General features: G+C 39.9%; 1 protein-coding gene across 7 annotated transcripts in view; it reads left to right on the forward strand.

The window, feature by feature from the left end:
- The window catches only part of LOC118121666 (VPS10 domain-containing receptor SorCS1), a 152,513-nt gene that overhangs the window by 60,529 nt on the left and 73,526 nt on the right, over window positions 1-18,458 (forward strand). For all 7 annotated transcript variants that reach the window (XR_007034868.1, XR_007034867.1, XR_007034866.1 and 4 more), the window contains exon 2: window positions 8,448-8,515. Coding sequence is in view for 4 of the 7 variants with exons in the window: in XM_047343562.1 (XP_047199518.1) it covers window positions 8,448-8,515 (68 nt within the window). In the remaining 3 variants the exon portion in view is untranslated. The remainder of the gene's footprint in view (window positions 1-8,447; window positions 8,516-18,458) is intronic.

Below are 18,458 nucleotides of genomic sequence, written 5' to 3' on the forward strand. Positions count from 1 at the left end.
AACAGACATTAAGGGAGCCTAACAATAAAAAGGGGCCAAATACAAATGACACATGAAGCAACCACTGAGGGGAGCAAACACACCCTGAGCAGCTCCTCTGTCGTAAAAGCAACACAAGAGAAGCAACTTTTATACGTTTATCTGTTCACAGCAGAAACAGAAATCCAGGTGAGTGTATGGGAGGATAGTAGAAAATATAGACACATCATTTCTTCTTATTAGCTATAGGCAAGCAGATGCATGTTTTTGTCACTTAACACAGAGAACGGAAGGAGGAAAACAAGCAACTGTAATATATATCTGCAGTATTTGGAGAAAACAGAAACGGGCAAAGGGAAAACACATCCCCTAGAACCCAGAAACTTGCTTTGATGCAGGCGTGCCAACTGCAGCACCAGGGTCTTTCACACACTGACACACACACACACACAGACACACACACATAATCATATGTGTATTTGAGTGCCCACATATGTGTGTGTACATATATAGCAACACACTCACACACACAACACACGCATTGACAGATCTACGTGGAAGTGAAAATATAGGTGAATCCATTTATGTTTTAGTGTATGTGTGAGAATAGACGTATGCCCCTTATACACAGAAACACATTTCACATGTAATTACACATACACATACATATTTAAACATATGCAGGTACACCCCCACACATATTTTTCTCAAGTTCATAATTCATAGCGGAACACAAGAACGATACACAACATGTCAGACCCCCAAAAACCCTCTGATACCAAGTACATTTAATAATGTCTCTGCCTACTTTTAATGCTCATTACCAGGAAGTATCCTCTTAACTTCTTCCTTGAGCCTTTCATGTCTTGAAATGCATTAGTAGCTCCACACTTGAAAGATCGGCTGCTTAATTGCAATAATTTTCATACATAAAATCCATCCAAGACACTGTAGAGGGAAATCTGTGAGGATTAAAGTGGGTTAACAACCAGTTAAGAACAGCAAAAGACTTCGGATCAAGGAGGATGCTCCCTTTGAATCCTAAGACTGCATCATCATCAAATGAACACAACACAACAGAGGTGACAGGTCTGCACGGAGCAAACAAGCGAAGTGAAACAGGTAGTCACACAAGCTCCAGAGCATTGACGCAAACATCATATATCTAAAAATACACTTTGCATTATCGCTTGAAAAAAAACAAATGGGAGAAATTAGATTTTAATCATTGACACACTCTACGTTGCCGGTGCATTCAAAATACAAATCCTGCATATTCTAATGAAGAAATCAAGGCAAATGAGGCCACAGAAGACTGATTATCTGCTGACTAATAAGCCGCCCAGATTGCTATGCGAGGACATATATAACCTCCCGGGGCCATGCACCTGACAGACCTTGATTTATTCTGATCCAGATGAAGATATATTATTTCTAGCTATGTGACAAGTAGCTGTAAAGCCTGCATCCCAGCTATGTTTCACTTTTGTATTAGTGATAGGCACAAGTGGTGAATCTTCCAAAGGAAGATGTGACAGGCTAATCCACAGAGAGGAGCGTCGCTGGCTCAGTGATCCTCCATGAGCTCACTGACAGTGTGAGGTGTTTGGAAATGTTGGCAGGTAAAACTTGTTTACATCCTTACATGTGTGTGTATTGCACTGTTTCTCCCCCCTCTGACTTTTCATTACAGAATGAATTCATTGATTAACAGGGAACTGCAAAACAGTTTCATTAAATACATCTTGGGCCAGCAGCTCCTTTTTTTTTTCTTACTCTGAATATGCATCATCGTCTGTGCTCAGATCGCGGTCTCTTTTTTCCCTCCAGTAATGAAACACAGCAAAAAAGGATCTGTCCCCGAGAGAATTCTGGTCTCACGTGATTACAAAAATGAGATGTGAGAAAAACAAATAGTTCATGATGCCCTGCAGAACATGAACCCAGCACTTGTTTCCCTGTTTTGGGAGCTTCAAAATGTTTGGTAATAATCTGCATTTCTCATTTGTTTATTCTGCCTTCTCTCGCCCCGGGGAATGGTAATTGTTGTTTGTCTATGCACGTTTGGGAAGTTTGATCCATGATGATATTTTCTCTCCTCCTTCCAAGGACAATTACCAAACAGTACAGGAGATAACAGTATTTGCTGGCAGCAAAGGCATACTTTTGATTGAAGAAAAATAATGCAGGGATATTCAAAAAAAACCTAAAGCTTTGCACAGACCCACTTGTTCTTGATCCTCACCCGGAGCTGAGGCTTCCCTTTGCATGACTAATAACACTGACTGTTTGCTTCATACATTTAGAAACCTCCTACAACAACCTCTTGAGACAAATCCATGTTTTTTTCTTTGAGCTGTTCTGCTGTGAAACTGACTCAAGTGAGTAAAACTGTAGGTTTTCCTCTTGTAACAATGAGTGTGATTGTGGTGGTGTTATTTCAGATGGAGAAGGAAAGAGAAAACGAGGACAGAAGTCCTGAGGAGAGCACGCAAAGAGTAAATGTCACCATGGATAAACATTGCCAAACAAAAGACAGACTTCTTTTTATCCTTGTAACTAGACATAACACGTGGGAAAGTCTGAGAAGGAAGTAAAAAAAAAAGATTCTGGTAATCAATTTTTACCTGAGCTGAATTCTTTTCTCTACTCTCTTAATTTTTACCAGAGAAACAGGTGGAAAAAAGCATTTGGCAGCTGAAAAAGAAACTTTTATTAAAATCATTTCATGTTGTGAAACTTTGCAAGATGTAGCTTCATGATGGTTGTTGTAATGTTCATTTTTTTTTACTGAACTGCTCAACATTCTAATGCTTAACTAATATAGAACAACATATAAAGAAAAATGCTCAAAAAAAGTTGAAAAAAAAGACTGTTAATTAGTATTTATACCATTTTAAAACATTATTTGTGTGTGTGTTTGAATATATCATATCAATACATACATCATTACTCGCCCAATATTAGTATAAGCATTATCATAAACACATTAACTTCCTGGTTATGTTCCTCGTGAACGCAATATCTCAAGAACACCTTGAGGGAACTACTTTAAAATTGGTCCAAACCTTCAGTTGGACTTAAAGATGAACTGATTAGATTATTGTGCATGGAGGTCAAAGGTCTGATACGGAGGTCAAAGGTCAAGGTCGCTGTGACCTCTAAAAACACACGTTTGTCCTTGTGAATGTAATATATCTGGAACACCTCAAGGGAATTCTTTCACATTTGACACACATGTTCACTTGGACTCGCTGACTTACTGATGGTTTTGGGGGTCTACACGTTTTGGCCTCTTGAATGTGATATCTTAGGGAATTTCTTCAACTTTCGATAGTTGTCACTTGGACTCAAAGAAGAAGAGATTACATTTCAGTGGTCAAAGGTGAAGGTCACAGTGACCTTATATGAGTCATAAAAGAATGATGTAGCTATGTTGTTGGCGGAGGCATACAACCACAGTGCGGTAATTATGAAGCTACTTGCTCCCAGGACAACAATGTTCCTCCTGTTTGTTTGTCTCGTTACCTTGACTTGAGTGGGCAGCAGAGATGACTGGTGATCCTGAAGCTGCTGTTCCTGGTTGTACTGTCGGACTCTGTCTCCTGATACTGTGGCAGCTGCTGTTTCATCAGCTCACACACTCTCTGTCTGCAGGCCTCCGCTCACAGTCTGATGCATATGCTGAAAATCTGAGATTCTATCTTTTTTAGTTAATGCACCCTGCATTACAAACACAATTAACATTTTGACTCACTATTTTAATGGGTGTTGTCCTGCACTGTACAGTATAATCTATTATGGACCTTTTCACTGGTCTTGTATAATGTGAATCACTGCATCTCTCTTCACAAAGTGTAACACAAATCCACCAGCTACATCCTGTCTCATTCACGCTCCCCTGCACATCTCCCAACTGTTACAAATGAGTGCGTGTCTGTCCAGAGGTCGTCTTTGCTGGGCCTGGTGGAGAGGAACCTGGCCTCACCACAGTATTTACAGTAGGAGAAGCCCGCAGGTCTAATTGGCATGGTCAGTGATGGAGCATATGCACTTTCCAGTGGGAGCCCATCTGACAGTGCCACTCGCTGATGACTGCCCACATAGGCTCCATATGTGGCAGACAGAAGGGCCTGAGCGCACACTGCCCTTCAACTAATGAAGCCAAGTCACCCGGATTATACCTCAGCCTTTTAAAGGACTTTATCCAGAATCTGGAGCCAAAGCACCAACTCTCACAGTGTGTGCACCCACACATGTATACACACTAACATACAGTATACACAAGCACGAGGGGCTTTTAAGAGTTGTGAAAGCATAACTGCTCCCGTTTTCTAGTCAGAAAGTGACTAGAAAACAGAAACCCTTCACTATTGAAAAGAATTGTGAACAGCAGTCCTGTAATAAATCCTATTCTAATGGTGTTCAGTGTTCAGCTCTGCCAGGACTGTGGAGAAGGGCGTCTGTCACTGTAGGCCTTGTATGTTGTGTTACACAGTAAGTGTATAGATTGTAAACGACCATTTAAATAATTATTAATCTTAATTATATGCTCTGCATTTTACTGAATAATCCATGGATGTTGCAAATAGATGACATTTACTCATCGTGGTCGTATTTTACGTGGATAAGCATGAAATGGTCGTAGTAGATAAGTTGTGTGTGTGTGTGTGTTTAACACGAACATGTTTAATGCACCAAAGCAAACAAAGCTGTCTTGATCAAAATGTTGGCCAACGTCACTCACTGGGCTGGTGACTTTCAGTGGGACTGAATCTCCATCTGCAAACAACACATGTCCTGTTGAGGTGCTGATAGATAATGGTGTTGTGGTGCATTATAAGATGTCTCTTCAGGTTTGTGGTTTTGTAGCTGCAGAGTTTCTCTCCTGTCAAAAGCGACACACTTGTGTAATATTTGAAGTGGGTTTAAACCTGTTTTGTTGCCATCCTGCATGTTATCTGGTCTCTTACAGCAATAGTGTTTAAGTGCATAGAGTCAGTCCAGCACTGTTGGTGGTGTGTTCAGGGTTGTGCTGCTTTGCTGTACAATCACCAGAGAGATAAAGCAGATAGAGAAATTTACAACGCATGCATTTGAAGACAAGACATAAAAAAGATATTTAGAAGATGTCATTGTTTGAAAAATGTATCGTTTAACTGTCTCTTCCTTTTTAGTAAACACATTTTTTAAAAATGTTTTATAAGCTTTTAATCAATGATATAGCTCTCAGCTTAGTCATGAAAAAAAAGTAGTTGACAAACACATTAAAAAATAGTTGTGATTAAGGAAATAAACACAAACCACAGAGGGATTTGTAGGTAAAATCATAACGGCGCCATTATCCTCACTTTCACCCCTCTGTCGCTTATACTCAGGTGCACACATGTCGACTCATAGCAGGGAAATGGTGTTGAGATGTGACGGGGAAGGGAAATGAGCAGAGGGATAAAAAGAAAGTGAGGAAATACGGAGAAAGAGAGAAGCTGTGTGGTGCGAGAGTGAATTCAGCCTCCAGCTGGGCAGCTAAATGGACTTGGTCTGTCATTAGCATGCAAAGGTCTAGCCCGGACATTTAAGGTTATTCATTCCCCAGGCTAACTCTCCCCACGCTCAAAACGCTCAGATACTTCCTGAATCAATGCCTTTTTACCAGTTGTTGTGCTGCTGGTTATTTTCCTGCAACACATCATCAACAACACCCCCAAACCCTGCCAGCCACAGCTCGGCCGAGTGCACCACACGTTCCCAGTGTTCTGGGGCCTGCAGATGTTAGCGCATACTTAATGAGTCTGATCAGAGGAGCCCCGACCTCACAATTTGATTCCACAACCCAAGGTGCATCTGTTCTTCTGGTACTCACAGGAACCCCATGCTGGTTGAACCATTTCACAAAGTCACACAGGTCGTACAGTGGCTCGGCCGCTGCATCAATAACTTTGGGTGTGTCAGTGGCAGCAGGGTCATCGGGGAACAGTTGGATATTGGCTTGACTTGACATTGTTTAGACTGAGGTTGTTTATTTTACTCCATGCACTGGGACATATCTGTGTGCATTGCCTTGCTTGTACATATAGCCGTTTTCCCGATAGCAAAGTTAGAGATAAGGAATGCGCCAGCACATCACAGGAAATACATTATGTGAATAGACATTTCTACATTGGCAGCATCTCCTCTTCACACCCACACCATATCACCTGACCACTGTGCTGCAGGGTTGCAAAGGGGTCATCAGATACTGTAACTGTCAAAGCAACACAAAATATCCCTGCGGATCTTCACTCGGCATTATCAAAATGAAACACAACTCGTGAGCAAGAGAAGTAAGGCCACCACACAAGTGTGAGACTATAACAGTTGAGACTATATTAAAATGAAACTGCAGCATTCTCTCTGAAGAAGCAGAAGAGGCAAGAAAATATTCAGAGTTTTATCCATTTCAAATACACCTCCAGTCACAAAGTAAATAGATTGTGAGTTTCCGTGCTGCTTTACTTCTTTTATGCTCGGAGCAAAATGTGATGTTTCTGCCTCTGTTTTTCCCCAAAGACTTCGGCTGACCCACTTTCCCTCCTCCCGTGCACCTTGAGGGTGTTAACGGAATGGGGAATATTTACAGTGCTGTGTTTAGAATGAATCTGATATGATTAAGTAATGAGTCTGGAATAATTAGAGGGGATCGCATTAAGCAATGCAGTGTATGCTCATACGCGTAGAAGAAGAAACCTTGTTAGAGCCTTCAGAGGTTCAAAGTGTGGTGTGGGTGTATAGATCTCTGGTGTTGGAATGAACTGAGTTTCATTCTGGCAGAGATGCATCTCCATTTTAATACAATAACAACTCTTATTCAGTGATCGTTGTCACAAAATTAAAAACCAATCAAGGTACCTTGATGGAAAACAAAATGGTATGATTGCTAAATTGTAACTCTGCAACCACAACACACAAACTATGTAAAGTGTTTTACGTGAGGGGAGTTGCTAACTGCTCATCCCAAATCACATTTGCTTGGATCCATTTCATTTTTTGTATAAAGCCTTTTGCACCACCAGAGGGAGCTGTGTGGAGTCAGATAAGTTCCCTCAAGTGATGCCAGTTGAGTCAGTATCAGTTGGGTCTGAAGACTATACGTTTGTCTTGTTCTGCTTCTTTTTAGTCTTTTAGGAATTTGTATAACTTCCATTTTATATAGACATAGATGGTTTTGTATAAGAAATATATTTGATCCTCAGCAATGGACAAGGCGTATTACCCTGTGTAACGGTATTAACGTCTCATGAGCTAAGCTAGGCTAAGCTAACTGCTCAATACACCTTCAAACAACAGGCCATCATGGATTCTAGGCTTACCAACGTTTAACGTTTTAAAGGGATAGTTCACAGAAAAATTAAAGTTCACTCATTATCTGCTCAACCTTTGACACTTGGTGACACCACAGGAGCAGTATGGAGGCATTTTGTGTTTGTGTTTGAAAAAATTATCACCAGTACTTATATTGTATTGGAATTGAAGTATTTACCCCTGAGACTCCAAAAGTGTGTTGTTGACTCAAACACGTCACCCATCCCTCCATCCACATAGTGGTGATTAGATTAGATAGATTAGATCATTTTTCAGTGAACTATCCCTTTCATAAAGTTTAGGAGATGCATAGCAGATTTTATTTTGCAATGTACAATACAAATAAAGGCATTACATTCTATTCTATTCTACCAAGGGATAATTAGAAAAAGAACTAAAACAATGGCACATGGAAAATATATTTTTATTCTGCTAGCACACCATGGAATCAAAGCTGATACCAAGTCCACTCAACTTTGGACACATGGTTTGTGCATTTTCAAATAGGAAACACATTTTTTTACCGACATGGATAAACACAAAATCTTCTTTTTTTTTTTTTTAATTAAAAAAAACAAAGATGTCATGCTTAACTGAAGTGAAAAATGATCCACAAAGATAACATTTAGTAAAGTGCTCCTCTGTTCTCTAGATAATCATCCACAGTTTATCATTTGACTGTAGCTCCTTTAATGAATCCCCCTAAGCAATTGTTTCATAGCACCTGCCTGTAGAGTGAGTGCCTCCAAATGTTTATCCCCATAAACTCAGGTCTTATTGGCATTCAAGCATTGGATAGAAATGGACACAATTTTTCTGGAATTTGTGTTAAAGTATGTGATGCTAAACACAGATCCATTAAATTAGACCTGGAGCACGTGGACCCATGAAGACTTCTAGTTTCATGCTGACACATCATTACAAAAGTCATCAACCGTTTTGTCAGACACTCACAATGTAGGATTTCAAGAAACAAACCAAAATCGTGTTTTTTCTATGACGACCACAAACAAACATTTGCCTCATGACCATTCAGTCAATTTAGCAATGATACTGTTTAACCTTCTCACCAGACATATGATCAATAGGCCTCTGTATTGATTGCAATGCTTGTTTTCGTTCTGCAGGTGATTCTGATGCTGACCAAACTATTTGACTTCAACCTCAACAGTGTGACTGAGAGTTCATTATGGAGGTAAGCTTATCACACAACACGAGCTCATGACATTTCTAGAAAAGCCTTGAGCAGCGATGAGCATGCCACAATAAATTGGTCAGACGAGATTGCTGGACTTAGTTCTATATATTCTGGTGGTTTTAATCCTGTGGTTTGAACTGCTCCCAGCTCTGCTCTTAGGTATGAAGAATACCCACACGCACAAGGATCTCATAATATGACTTAATGAAACGTTCGAGGCTTGAAAAAGAGGCTGCAGTCAAAGAAAGATCTCTCAAATGACACGACTGAACTGCCCTCGTTTGGTTTTAATGTCTGTGGGCACCGACATCCCTCACATGAAAGTAACTAATCAACACCACTGGAGCTGGCAGTGTTATCCAGCAAATTACCTTGACCAGCCTTGAACAGAGCGTGGCCGTGCTCGGAGTGTCGGACTCCATTCTGATGTAATTTTGGCGGATGCCTGCTAGGGACGAATGTGGCTGCCTTAATGTCTCAGAAAAAAAATGAAGGAAAATCTTAACCAGAGAAAATATCTGCGAAAGTAATTATCATTATGAAATATATTTTTCATTATTATTGCTGCCAATGAGATGTAGCACCACAGGCATGAACAGCTCTGTTGAGGAAAAGAGCTCAAAGGGAGGAACAAGGATAAAAAAAAGATGAACTGCATAGAAAGAAAAAAAGAATAGGGGGGAATAGTTTATTGTCAAAGTGAGAAAAAGAGCTATTTTCTAATTTCACCTTTATATCATTTAGCACAATCAGATGTCACCACTAAATGAATCAGTTTTTCCAACCCATTCAATACCATTACATCTTTTTTGAACTCATCAGAGTTGCAGCTCTGATGTTTCAAATGGAAATATGTGGGCATGAAAAAAAAAAACCTGATTAACAATAAAGTTAGAATGTGAACTGCAAAACCGAAATGCGAAATAAATTCAATATTCAGCTTTCAACTTCCACTAGAGGCTAAATGTTTGTTCAAGGCTCTTCTGTTTTGCCAATTTGATTTAAAACCTTTTTTTTCTTTTCATTCTAGCGACAATTTCAAAGTTTGCAAAGATACCAGATGTGTCAAGTAGAATTATGAGGGAGACTTGTATAAAATAATGCACAATACATCAAGATGACTTCCAGTTGATGTAATGTTGAAGCCGATAAGATTTTCATCATCTTGGGTTTGAATGTTTCTCTTGGTACAAGCGTCATGAAGCTTTGATAAAGTGTTGAAATGGAGTAATACTTGGGCTGCATATGATAAACTGAGTGTCAATGTGTCACTTTGCAGAGAGTTTAGAATTTAAAGAGGGATGAGGGGTAATATAAAGTTCAAATCATTAATACCAGTTGGCATGTATATTTATATAACACTCAAATACCCACTTCAGTGCAGTGTCAATTTCCTGTGTCATGCAGTTTACTTTGTCTTAATACATGTTGTGAGTCTTTCTATCACCAACCATATTATTCCAAATTATGTCTCTATATAGATAGAGCCATAACTCTCTACTGAGCTTTGTATTTGTCAGTTTAATTTTCAAAATGTTTTATTTTAACCTGTAGAACCATTTGCACCTCTGCTCATTTTCTACCTGCTTGACAGCTTAATTTCCGAAGTTGTAAGGAAGGATGAAAAAAGTAAAAAAGTAATTTATGTGTGTGCCCTGCTGTTCAATTAGACTGAAGTGTCTGTGACAGAAAGGACGCAGGTCAATTCACAACTGGAAGTGAAGCAACCAAGGAGGAGGTATCATTATCAGCTTGAGGGAATGTCTTCAAATTTGGTAAAAACTTTCACTTGAACTCAAAGATGAACTAATTAGATTTTGTTGCATGGGGGTCAAGGGTCAAGGTCACGATACAGGTAAAGGTTACAGTGACCTTTATATGAACCTTATATGAAATAAATTATGGAGAAATATTTACACAGAAACTGCACTGGTTGGCAGAGGCAGACAACCACGGTTCGGTAATTCGAGTTATGTAGTGGTATGAACACATTACGTTTCAAATCAGGAAGTGAAGTAGAAATGTAAAAGTGTATTTGACTTGTTGCTACCAGCTGCGTTTCCTAACCAATTTATCAGCTGCATATTTAGGTCTAACTATGTAGTAAAACAGAGCTATTTGCAAAACCTTTTATAATAATTATTATTGATATCCTGTCACCAAGTGGTTTGCTAAAGCTTCACCATCACCAATCAACCTATACACTGACATAATCCTAATTCAATTTGTCTTGAAACAAAGATTTCCGGAAGTGGATTTTCTTATCATTGTCCTGAAAGCTAACTCGGACATTGTCTTGCATTGAGGAAAGTGTTTCCTGTGCTTTTTTTGCCTCAGTCCCTTAAGGAGCAAGAAGGCAGCAAGGCAAACAACACACGGCTGTACACCGAGGCTGCCTCAAGGCTCGAGCTCTCACCCACAGCTGTGGCAATGTACTGACTGCATTTACCTCAGAGAGGATCGAGTGAGCCTAATGCTCTGTGTCTCTGATGATGGTGCCACATTACCCTTCTAATGGTGCAACTACAACTGACATTTCACTCGTGTATTATAAATCCTGATGCGTTGAGAAAACAGAGCTGGATGGGTGATTATGTGGTGATGTGAGGTGCATGTGGGTTCCCAGGCAGACTGACAGAAAGACAGATGAGTGAACAGATCAGAAGCATTGTGCGAGAGCAGAGGGGATAATGAGAGTGCAGGACATTAGTGGGCAATATACAGCCAGGAAGACGGACGGAGCATCAAAGCAACAGATGACTGCATTTAAGATAGCCGGAGAGCCAGCACACCTCAGGGAGGGTTTGAGGGTAAACTGGGCATCGCTGCCTGCTGTGGCTCAGAATATCAGCACAGGGTAACAACTGTTATACATTCCTTTGCCTCTCCTGAGTCAGTCAGCACATGCTCCGCAAGGTTGACAGATTCATGTAAGCTTTCAGTTGCTTTAGAGCGTCACTTTTCACTCTGTGTTTCATACACAGGCTCATAGGGTTTGTGTTCTTGAACTTTGCCTGTATCCAAGTCTCAAGGGATAGTTCACCAAAACATTTAAATTGACTCATTATCTACTCACCACTATGCTGGTGGAGGGGTGGGTGAAGTGATTGAACAAAACACTTTAGGAGTCTCAGGGGTAAACAGTGTTGCAGCCAAAATGACCCCTTCTTCAGACGTAATAAAACAACAGAACAAAAAACATGACATGCCTCCATACTGCTCGTTTGGTGTCATCCAAGTGTCCGCAAGCCCCGACATTCATATTGGACTCGAAACAGCGTTATTACACAATTTTTTAAGCCTAAAATTCCCCTACTGGAAGAAGCGATGCTAGCGGATGTAGCGATTCGAATGCGCACCCCGCATGTGCCCTTGGGCGAGAGTGTGTGCGGTTTTCTGGTGTGTGCGCACGAACGTGGCCGCGGCTCAGAGGAGGCTATCAGAGATAATTTAGGCTTAAAACAATGACACAGTTTCGAGTCGATTATGAATGTTGGAGCTAACAGACACTTGTCACCACACGAGCAGTATGGAGGCATGCTATGTTTTTTTTCAGTTGTTTTTTTACGTCTTAAGAAGGGGCTCCATTTACTTCCATTGTATTGGATTTGGCTGCAACACTGTTTACCCCTGAGACGTGGTGAGTAGATAATGAGTGAATTTTCATTTTTCTGTGAACTATCCATTTAAAGAATCAGCACTTACTGACACCAAGTCTGAGACATGAACCTGACTCCAGACCTGAGTCTATAATTTTGATTTATTTTGTTTAATACCGATCATAAGCTAATGTGGCTGTGGCTGAGGGGTAGAGCGGTCGTCCTCCAACCTGATCGGCAGTTCGATCCCCAGTCTTCCCCATCTGCAATGCCGAAGTGTCCTTGGGCAAGATGCTGAACCCCTCATAGAACAACAAAGTGCTGCTAATAGATGCACTGTATGAATGTGTGTGTGAATGGGTGAATGTAAAACTGTACTGTAAAGAGCTTTGAGTGGTCATCAAGACTAGAAAAGCGCTATATAAATACAAAACCATTTACCATAATGCAACAGATCAGGAAACAACTAAACCAAAATGTGTCCAGACGCTTTATGCAACGAGACAGTTCAGACCAAAATGCCCCAACAAATGGCTGATATTAGTATGTTATAAATCAAATTTTTTTTTTACATATGACTTTGAAACCGATTCTTTGTACTGTGTTTACGAGAGGAGTCCATATGAACGCCTCCCTCCATTTTCAGAAATTCAAAAGTTTCCTCCTGTTTAGCTTTAAGTTTTTAGATTTTTCTCTCCAAAGTCATCAGTGCTGCTCGTTGATGGAGCTTTCTTGATAACTTTTAAAGGTCTCAACCTTATTATGTAAAGTGCCTTGAGATAATATATGTTGTTATATAGCACTATACAAATTAAATTGAGTTGAATTGAATATATTGTAATGCTACATTATGTTACCCACCTTCAATTCTCCCAAATTGTTGCCTCATTGCCTAATAAGTCTATCACTGGAAACTGTAAGTGAAGAAAGGGTTTCCCTTATCGACAGAAAATACATCTGTAAGGAACAAAGTATTAAAACTTTTATTGTCAGTCTGAAAATAATATTTGTGAATATCAGCATACGCAGCCTCTAACAGCCTTTACACAACATCTTGGGATTGTCTTTTCTTACAATCTCTCAACATATTTTTTTTAAAACAAACTCTTGTAGAATGGAAGCAGTGGAAGTTTGCTCCCAACACTGACAGGCAGGAACAGGATTGAATGAGTTTGTGGATGTGGAAGGGAAGGGGGGAATAGTGTGATTTAGCCTGCTACTCAGAAGATATACTATTGGAGCACGCTGATGGTTCTATAATTTCATTGTGGAAGTGGAACACTCTGCTGCCGTCTGTCCAGTGTGTCCAGCAGTGCTGCTGGATCCATGTGCGTGTTAACTATCGCAACATGCATGCAGCTCCCATCCTCCGAACCGTGGTTACTCAAACTCCCCAGTGATAATGTAATGGCGTCATAGTAGCTACTCCTATCAATATATAGTAGACCCTAGAAATTATAATTGAAATTATATCTAACAATTGAGCGTCTACATTCTGCTAATCCATTTCAGAAAAAGCGAAAAACGGGATTGCAAAAAATAAGTTTTAGGCTCTAGGCTGGATGTGTGTGTGGGTGTACAGTGCCTTGCATAAGTATTCACCCCCTTTGGACTTTTCTACATTTTGTCATGGTATAACCACAGATTAAAATTTATTTCATCGTGAGTTTATGTAATGGACCAACACAAAATAGTGCATCATTTGGAAGTGGGGGGAAATATTACATGGATTTCACAATTATTTACAAATAAAAATCTGAAAAGTGTTGAGTGCATATGTATTCACCCCCTTTACTGTGAAACCCCTAACAAAGATCTGGTGCGACCAATTGCATTCACAAGTCACATTTGCAAGTCACATAATTAGTAAATAGGGTCCACCTGTCTGCAATTCAATCTCAGTATAAATACACCTGTTCTGTGACGGACTCAGAGTTTGTTGGAGATCATTACTGAACAAACAGCATCATGAAGACCAAGGAGCTCACCAAACAGGTCAGGGATAAAGTTGTGGAGAAATATGAAGCAGGGTTAGGTTATAAAAAAATATCCAGAGCTTTGAACATCTCTCTGAGCACCATAAAATCCATCATAAGAAAATGGAAAGAATATGGCACAACCGCAAACCTACCAAGAGGAGGCCGTCCACCCAAACTGAAGAGTCGGACAAGGAGAAAATTAATCAGAGAAGCAACCAGGAGGCCCATGGTTACTCTGGAGGAGTTGCAGAGATCCACAGCTGAGGTGGGAGAATCTGTCCACAGGACAACTATTAGTCGTCTACTCCACAAATCTGGCCTTTATGGAAGAGTGGCAAGAAGAAAGCCATTGTTGAAAGGGATCCATAAAAAATCCCGTTTGGAGTTTGCCAGAAGCCATGTGGGAGACACAGCAAACATGTGGAAGAAGGTGCTCTGGTCAGATGAGACCAAAATTGAACTTTTTGGCCTCAATGCAAAACGCTATGTGTGGCGAAAACCCAACACTGCCCATCACCCTGAGCACACCATCCCAACAGTGAAATATGGTGGTGGTAGCATCATGCTGTGGGGATGCTTCTCTTCAGCAGGTACAGGGAAACTGGTCAGAATAGAGGGAAAGATGGATGGAGCCAAATACAGGGAAATCCTTGAAGAAAATCTGATGCAGTCTGCAAAAGACTTGAGACTGGGGCGGAGGTTCATCTTCCAGCAGGACAATGACCCTAAACATACAGCCAGAGCTACAAAGGAATGGTTTGGATTAAAGAATGTTAATGTCTTAAAATGGCCCAGTCAAAGCCCAGACCTCAATCCAATAGAGAATCTATGGCAAGACTTGAAGATTGCGGTTCACAGACGGTCTCCATCCAATCTGACTGAGCTTCATCTTTTTTGCCAAGAAGAATGGACAAACCTTTCCATCTCTAGATGTGCAAAGCTGGTAGAGACATACCCAAAAGACTTGCAGCTGTAATTGCAGCGAAAGGGGTTCTACCAAGTATTGACACAGGGGGTGAATACTTATGCACCCAACAGATGTCAACTTTTTTGTTCTCATTATTGTTTGTGTCACAATAAAATTTATTTTGCACCTCCAAAGTACTATGCATGTTTTGTTGATCAAACGGGAAAAAGTTTATTTAAGTCTATTTGAATTCCAGTTAGTAACAGTACATAATGGGAAAAAGTCCAAGGGGGGTGAATACTTATGCAAGGCACTGTATGTGAGTGAAAAAGTGTGTTTCAGCTCAGTTGTCCTCTGAGCAAATGCACAATCTATTTTCCTCTGTGAGCCATACCAATGTAATGTGAGTGATATGATTCTTGTGTGCTCGTACAATGTTTCACTCATACTTTTCTTACATCCAACATGTGGACAATGTGAAGTATTGGCTCACCTACAGCCCCATGTGGAGAGAACATCCGCAAAACGGATGAAATCACAGCAGTGTGGTCCAAGCTGCGTTTTACACCCACACATAATCACTGAATAGCCTTTCAACACGCACTATTCTTCATTCACATTCTTAGTCCTTGAGAAACCATCATTTTTGATTTATGTAACGTTCGCCTCGCTGGGATCTGCTGGGGTTGGGCCATTTCAACGGTTCATGCTGAAAGTCGCTTGTTGCACGAAAAATAAGTCTTTGGCCTTTTAATCAAATGATTCTGTGAAGGGGGCCAATCAATAGCGTGATGTCATTGTCCAATGGTCCTGTGTGATGATGGTTTCTGATGAATGATGCTGGACTCATCCAGGGAAGGTTTGCCCAGGGGAAATGCTTTTGCTCCCCATTGAAATCAAACTGTCATGAATCAATCATCAATCAATCAAATTAAATTTTTATAGCCCATATTCACAAATCACAATTTATCTCATAGTGCTTAACAAGGAGCATCTGTCCTTAATCTTCAACAAGACTACGGAAAAACTACCAAAAAAAAAACCTTTAACAGGGAAAACAAAGAATAGAATCCTCAGAGAGAGCCACATGTGAGGGCTCCCTCTCCCAGGACGGACAGAAGTGTAATAGATCTTGAAGAGTTAATGCATGAGAAATTAAAGGGATATTTCAATGAAAAATTAAAATTCACTCTTCATCTACTCACCACTATGCCGATGGAGGGCTGGGTGAAGTGTTTGAGTCCACAAAACACTTCACCCCCCCCTCCATCGGCATAGTGGTGAGTAGATAGGTGTATTCTAATTTTTGTGTGAACTATCACTTTTATTCCATTAATATTTGTTTATCTTTATTCCTGTTAGTGGAATCGAAACATTGAGCTCTTAGAAAACTTTCCACTCGTCGACGTCATTCTGGACTTAACAGCCACATGGATATAAAAAACAAAAACAAAAAACAAAGGTTGATTTGAGTGATGGCTTCATTTGAAGTCACTCGAGACATTCGGCAGTGTCTTTCCTGCATTTTTAAGATGGCTTTCTCCTCTGTCTTCATGTGAAATTATAATAGCTCCTTGATTGAGCCTCAGGCCGTTCAAAGTAAATTACACCTGACAGCACAGATAAGTTGTTCAATCTTTTGGCGACAGTCTAAAATGCTAAATTTCAGCAGAACACAAATATTGCATTAGCACTTTAACCAACATTTGAATATTTCAGCAGTCATTCTAAGATGGCTTTAAATTTAGCGGTTTAATGTTGCTCTGTCATTCTACTTTATGTAACTTAAGTTTATATACGGGAAATATGAAGCATGTCTCCTTGCCGGCCTTGTCAGACAACCAGAGGGCGCTCTGAAGTGGACGTGGAAATGTAATTATAGCAAATGGTCATGTTAATAGCCAATAAAAGATGCAGCGTTTGAGAAAGAAGTGACATGGGGCAGAGACATAGAGAAATGTGATTATTTTTTGGCAAGATTAAAGTGTTCTATAATGATTAACCCATTGATTAAATTAAAGACTGTTTGACTGTTAATCAATTCATAATTTCACAGTGCTTTGGAACAAAGGTGTGCAGCTCCTGTAAGAACACACTGTCTCCATCAGATTAATCCTAAACACATTACTCTTCAATTTTCCAGCCTCTTCAGCAACGCTACATGCACAGTTTTGCATAATCATATGTTTTATTAAACACATTTTTATTGCAATATGAAATGATACGGCAGGTAGATGAAATACACGTTTAGCCACGAGGAGCCTCAAACATTAAACCCATTCATTCTTTCAGTCATCTTTTAAAGGACGGTTCAATGAGAGCAGTCCACACTTCAGCATCATCCTTGAGTATATTGTGTTAGTATTTTCTTTCACCCCTTTCACAGGTCCATGTTCCACTTGTTGCCTCAGTGCTTCCTTCAATGTTTCTCCAAAGGGGTTAAAACATTTCGAACCTTGGGTCCCTCTTCATCACGTTATTCAGGTTGTTCACATCTCTGCATGAATACCACCAATACTCCCTGTGAAGTCTATTTGTCAACTCTATGTGGCAAATAGGGAGTTTATTTCGAATGCCTTTTGTTTTGTGATGTGTTTGAATCAGTTATACCATGAGTATTAGGTCCATGTTGAAGTTGAAGCTATTAAATTACGAGACAAATATGTAACATTACGAAAAAGTCATAATTTGACAAGAATAAAGACTTAAAGTTGCAGTGTGTAGAATTTAGTGACATAATGTGGTGAAGTTGCATGTGGCAGCTGAATACCCTCACCTCACCTCCCCTTCCAAACATGAAAGAGAACCTGTGGTAACCTTCAGTTTTCATAAAAACTCAAAGGGTGTTTAGTTTGTCCAGTCTGGGCTACTGCAAGAAACATGGCGGCCTCCATAGAGAGGACCCCGCCGACGTAAATATAAAGTATTTCAATATAAAGGGCCCATTCTAGAGTAAATAAATAAATAAAAACAATTTGTATAATTTAGATGGAACACACTCGTGAAAACCTCACTAGGATTATTTTATATTAAATTTCTGTCAATAGAACCCTTTCACTTTAATTCTAAGAGAATAAAGGAAAAAATAAACTCTTTTTTAAAGATAATATCTACAAGGAGAAACTGTGCTTGCCGGAATTTCACACCTTCTGGATCCATTGTGAATGTATCGAACTGCTTTGAATATCATGCAGATCTTACTGAATATATACAGTTGCCCACTACCAAATATTTCCTCCTCCACAAATAAGGCAATTTCTCCAAGTCTGTGTGATTCTCTCTCCAGAGAAGACTGTTTTTTATATTACCTTATAGCCTAATGTGGTGCTGATGTGCCAAAATATTAAGTATAACATTATTTGTGAGACCTATACTAAAGTTTGACTTCACAAGATGGTCCATATCCCTAAAAAATCCTATAAAACTATGATTTTATTCTGATAAAATGTCACACT

The sequence above is a fragment of the Hippoglossus stenolepis genome, chromosome 2 (assembly GCF_022539355.2).
Source record: "Hippoglossus stenolepis isolate QCI-W04-F060 chromosome 2, HSTE1.2, whole genome shotgun sequence".
Lineage (NCBI taxonomy): Eukaryota > Metazoa > Chordata > Actinopteri > Pleuronectiformes > Pleuronectidae > Hippoglossus > Hippoglossus stenolepis.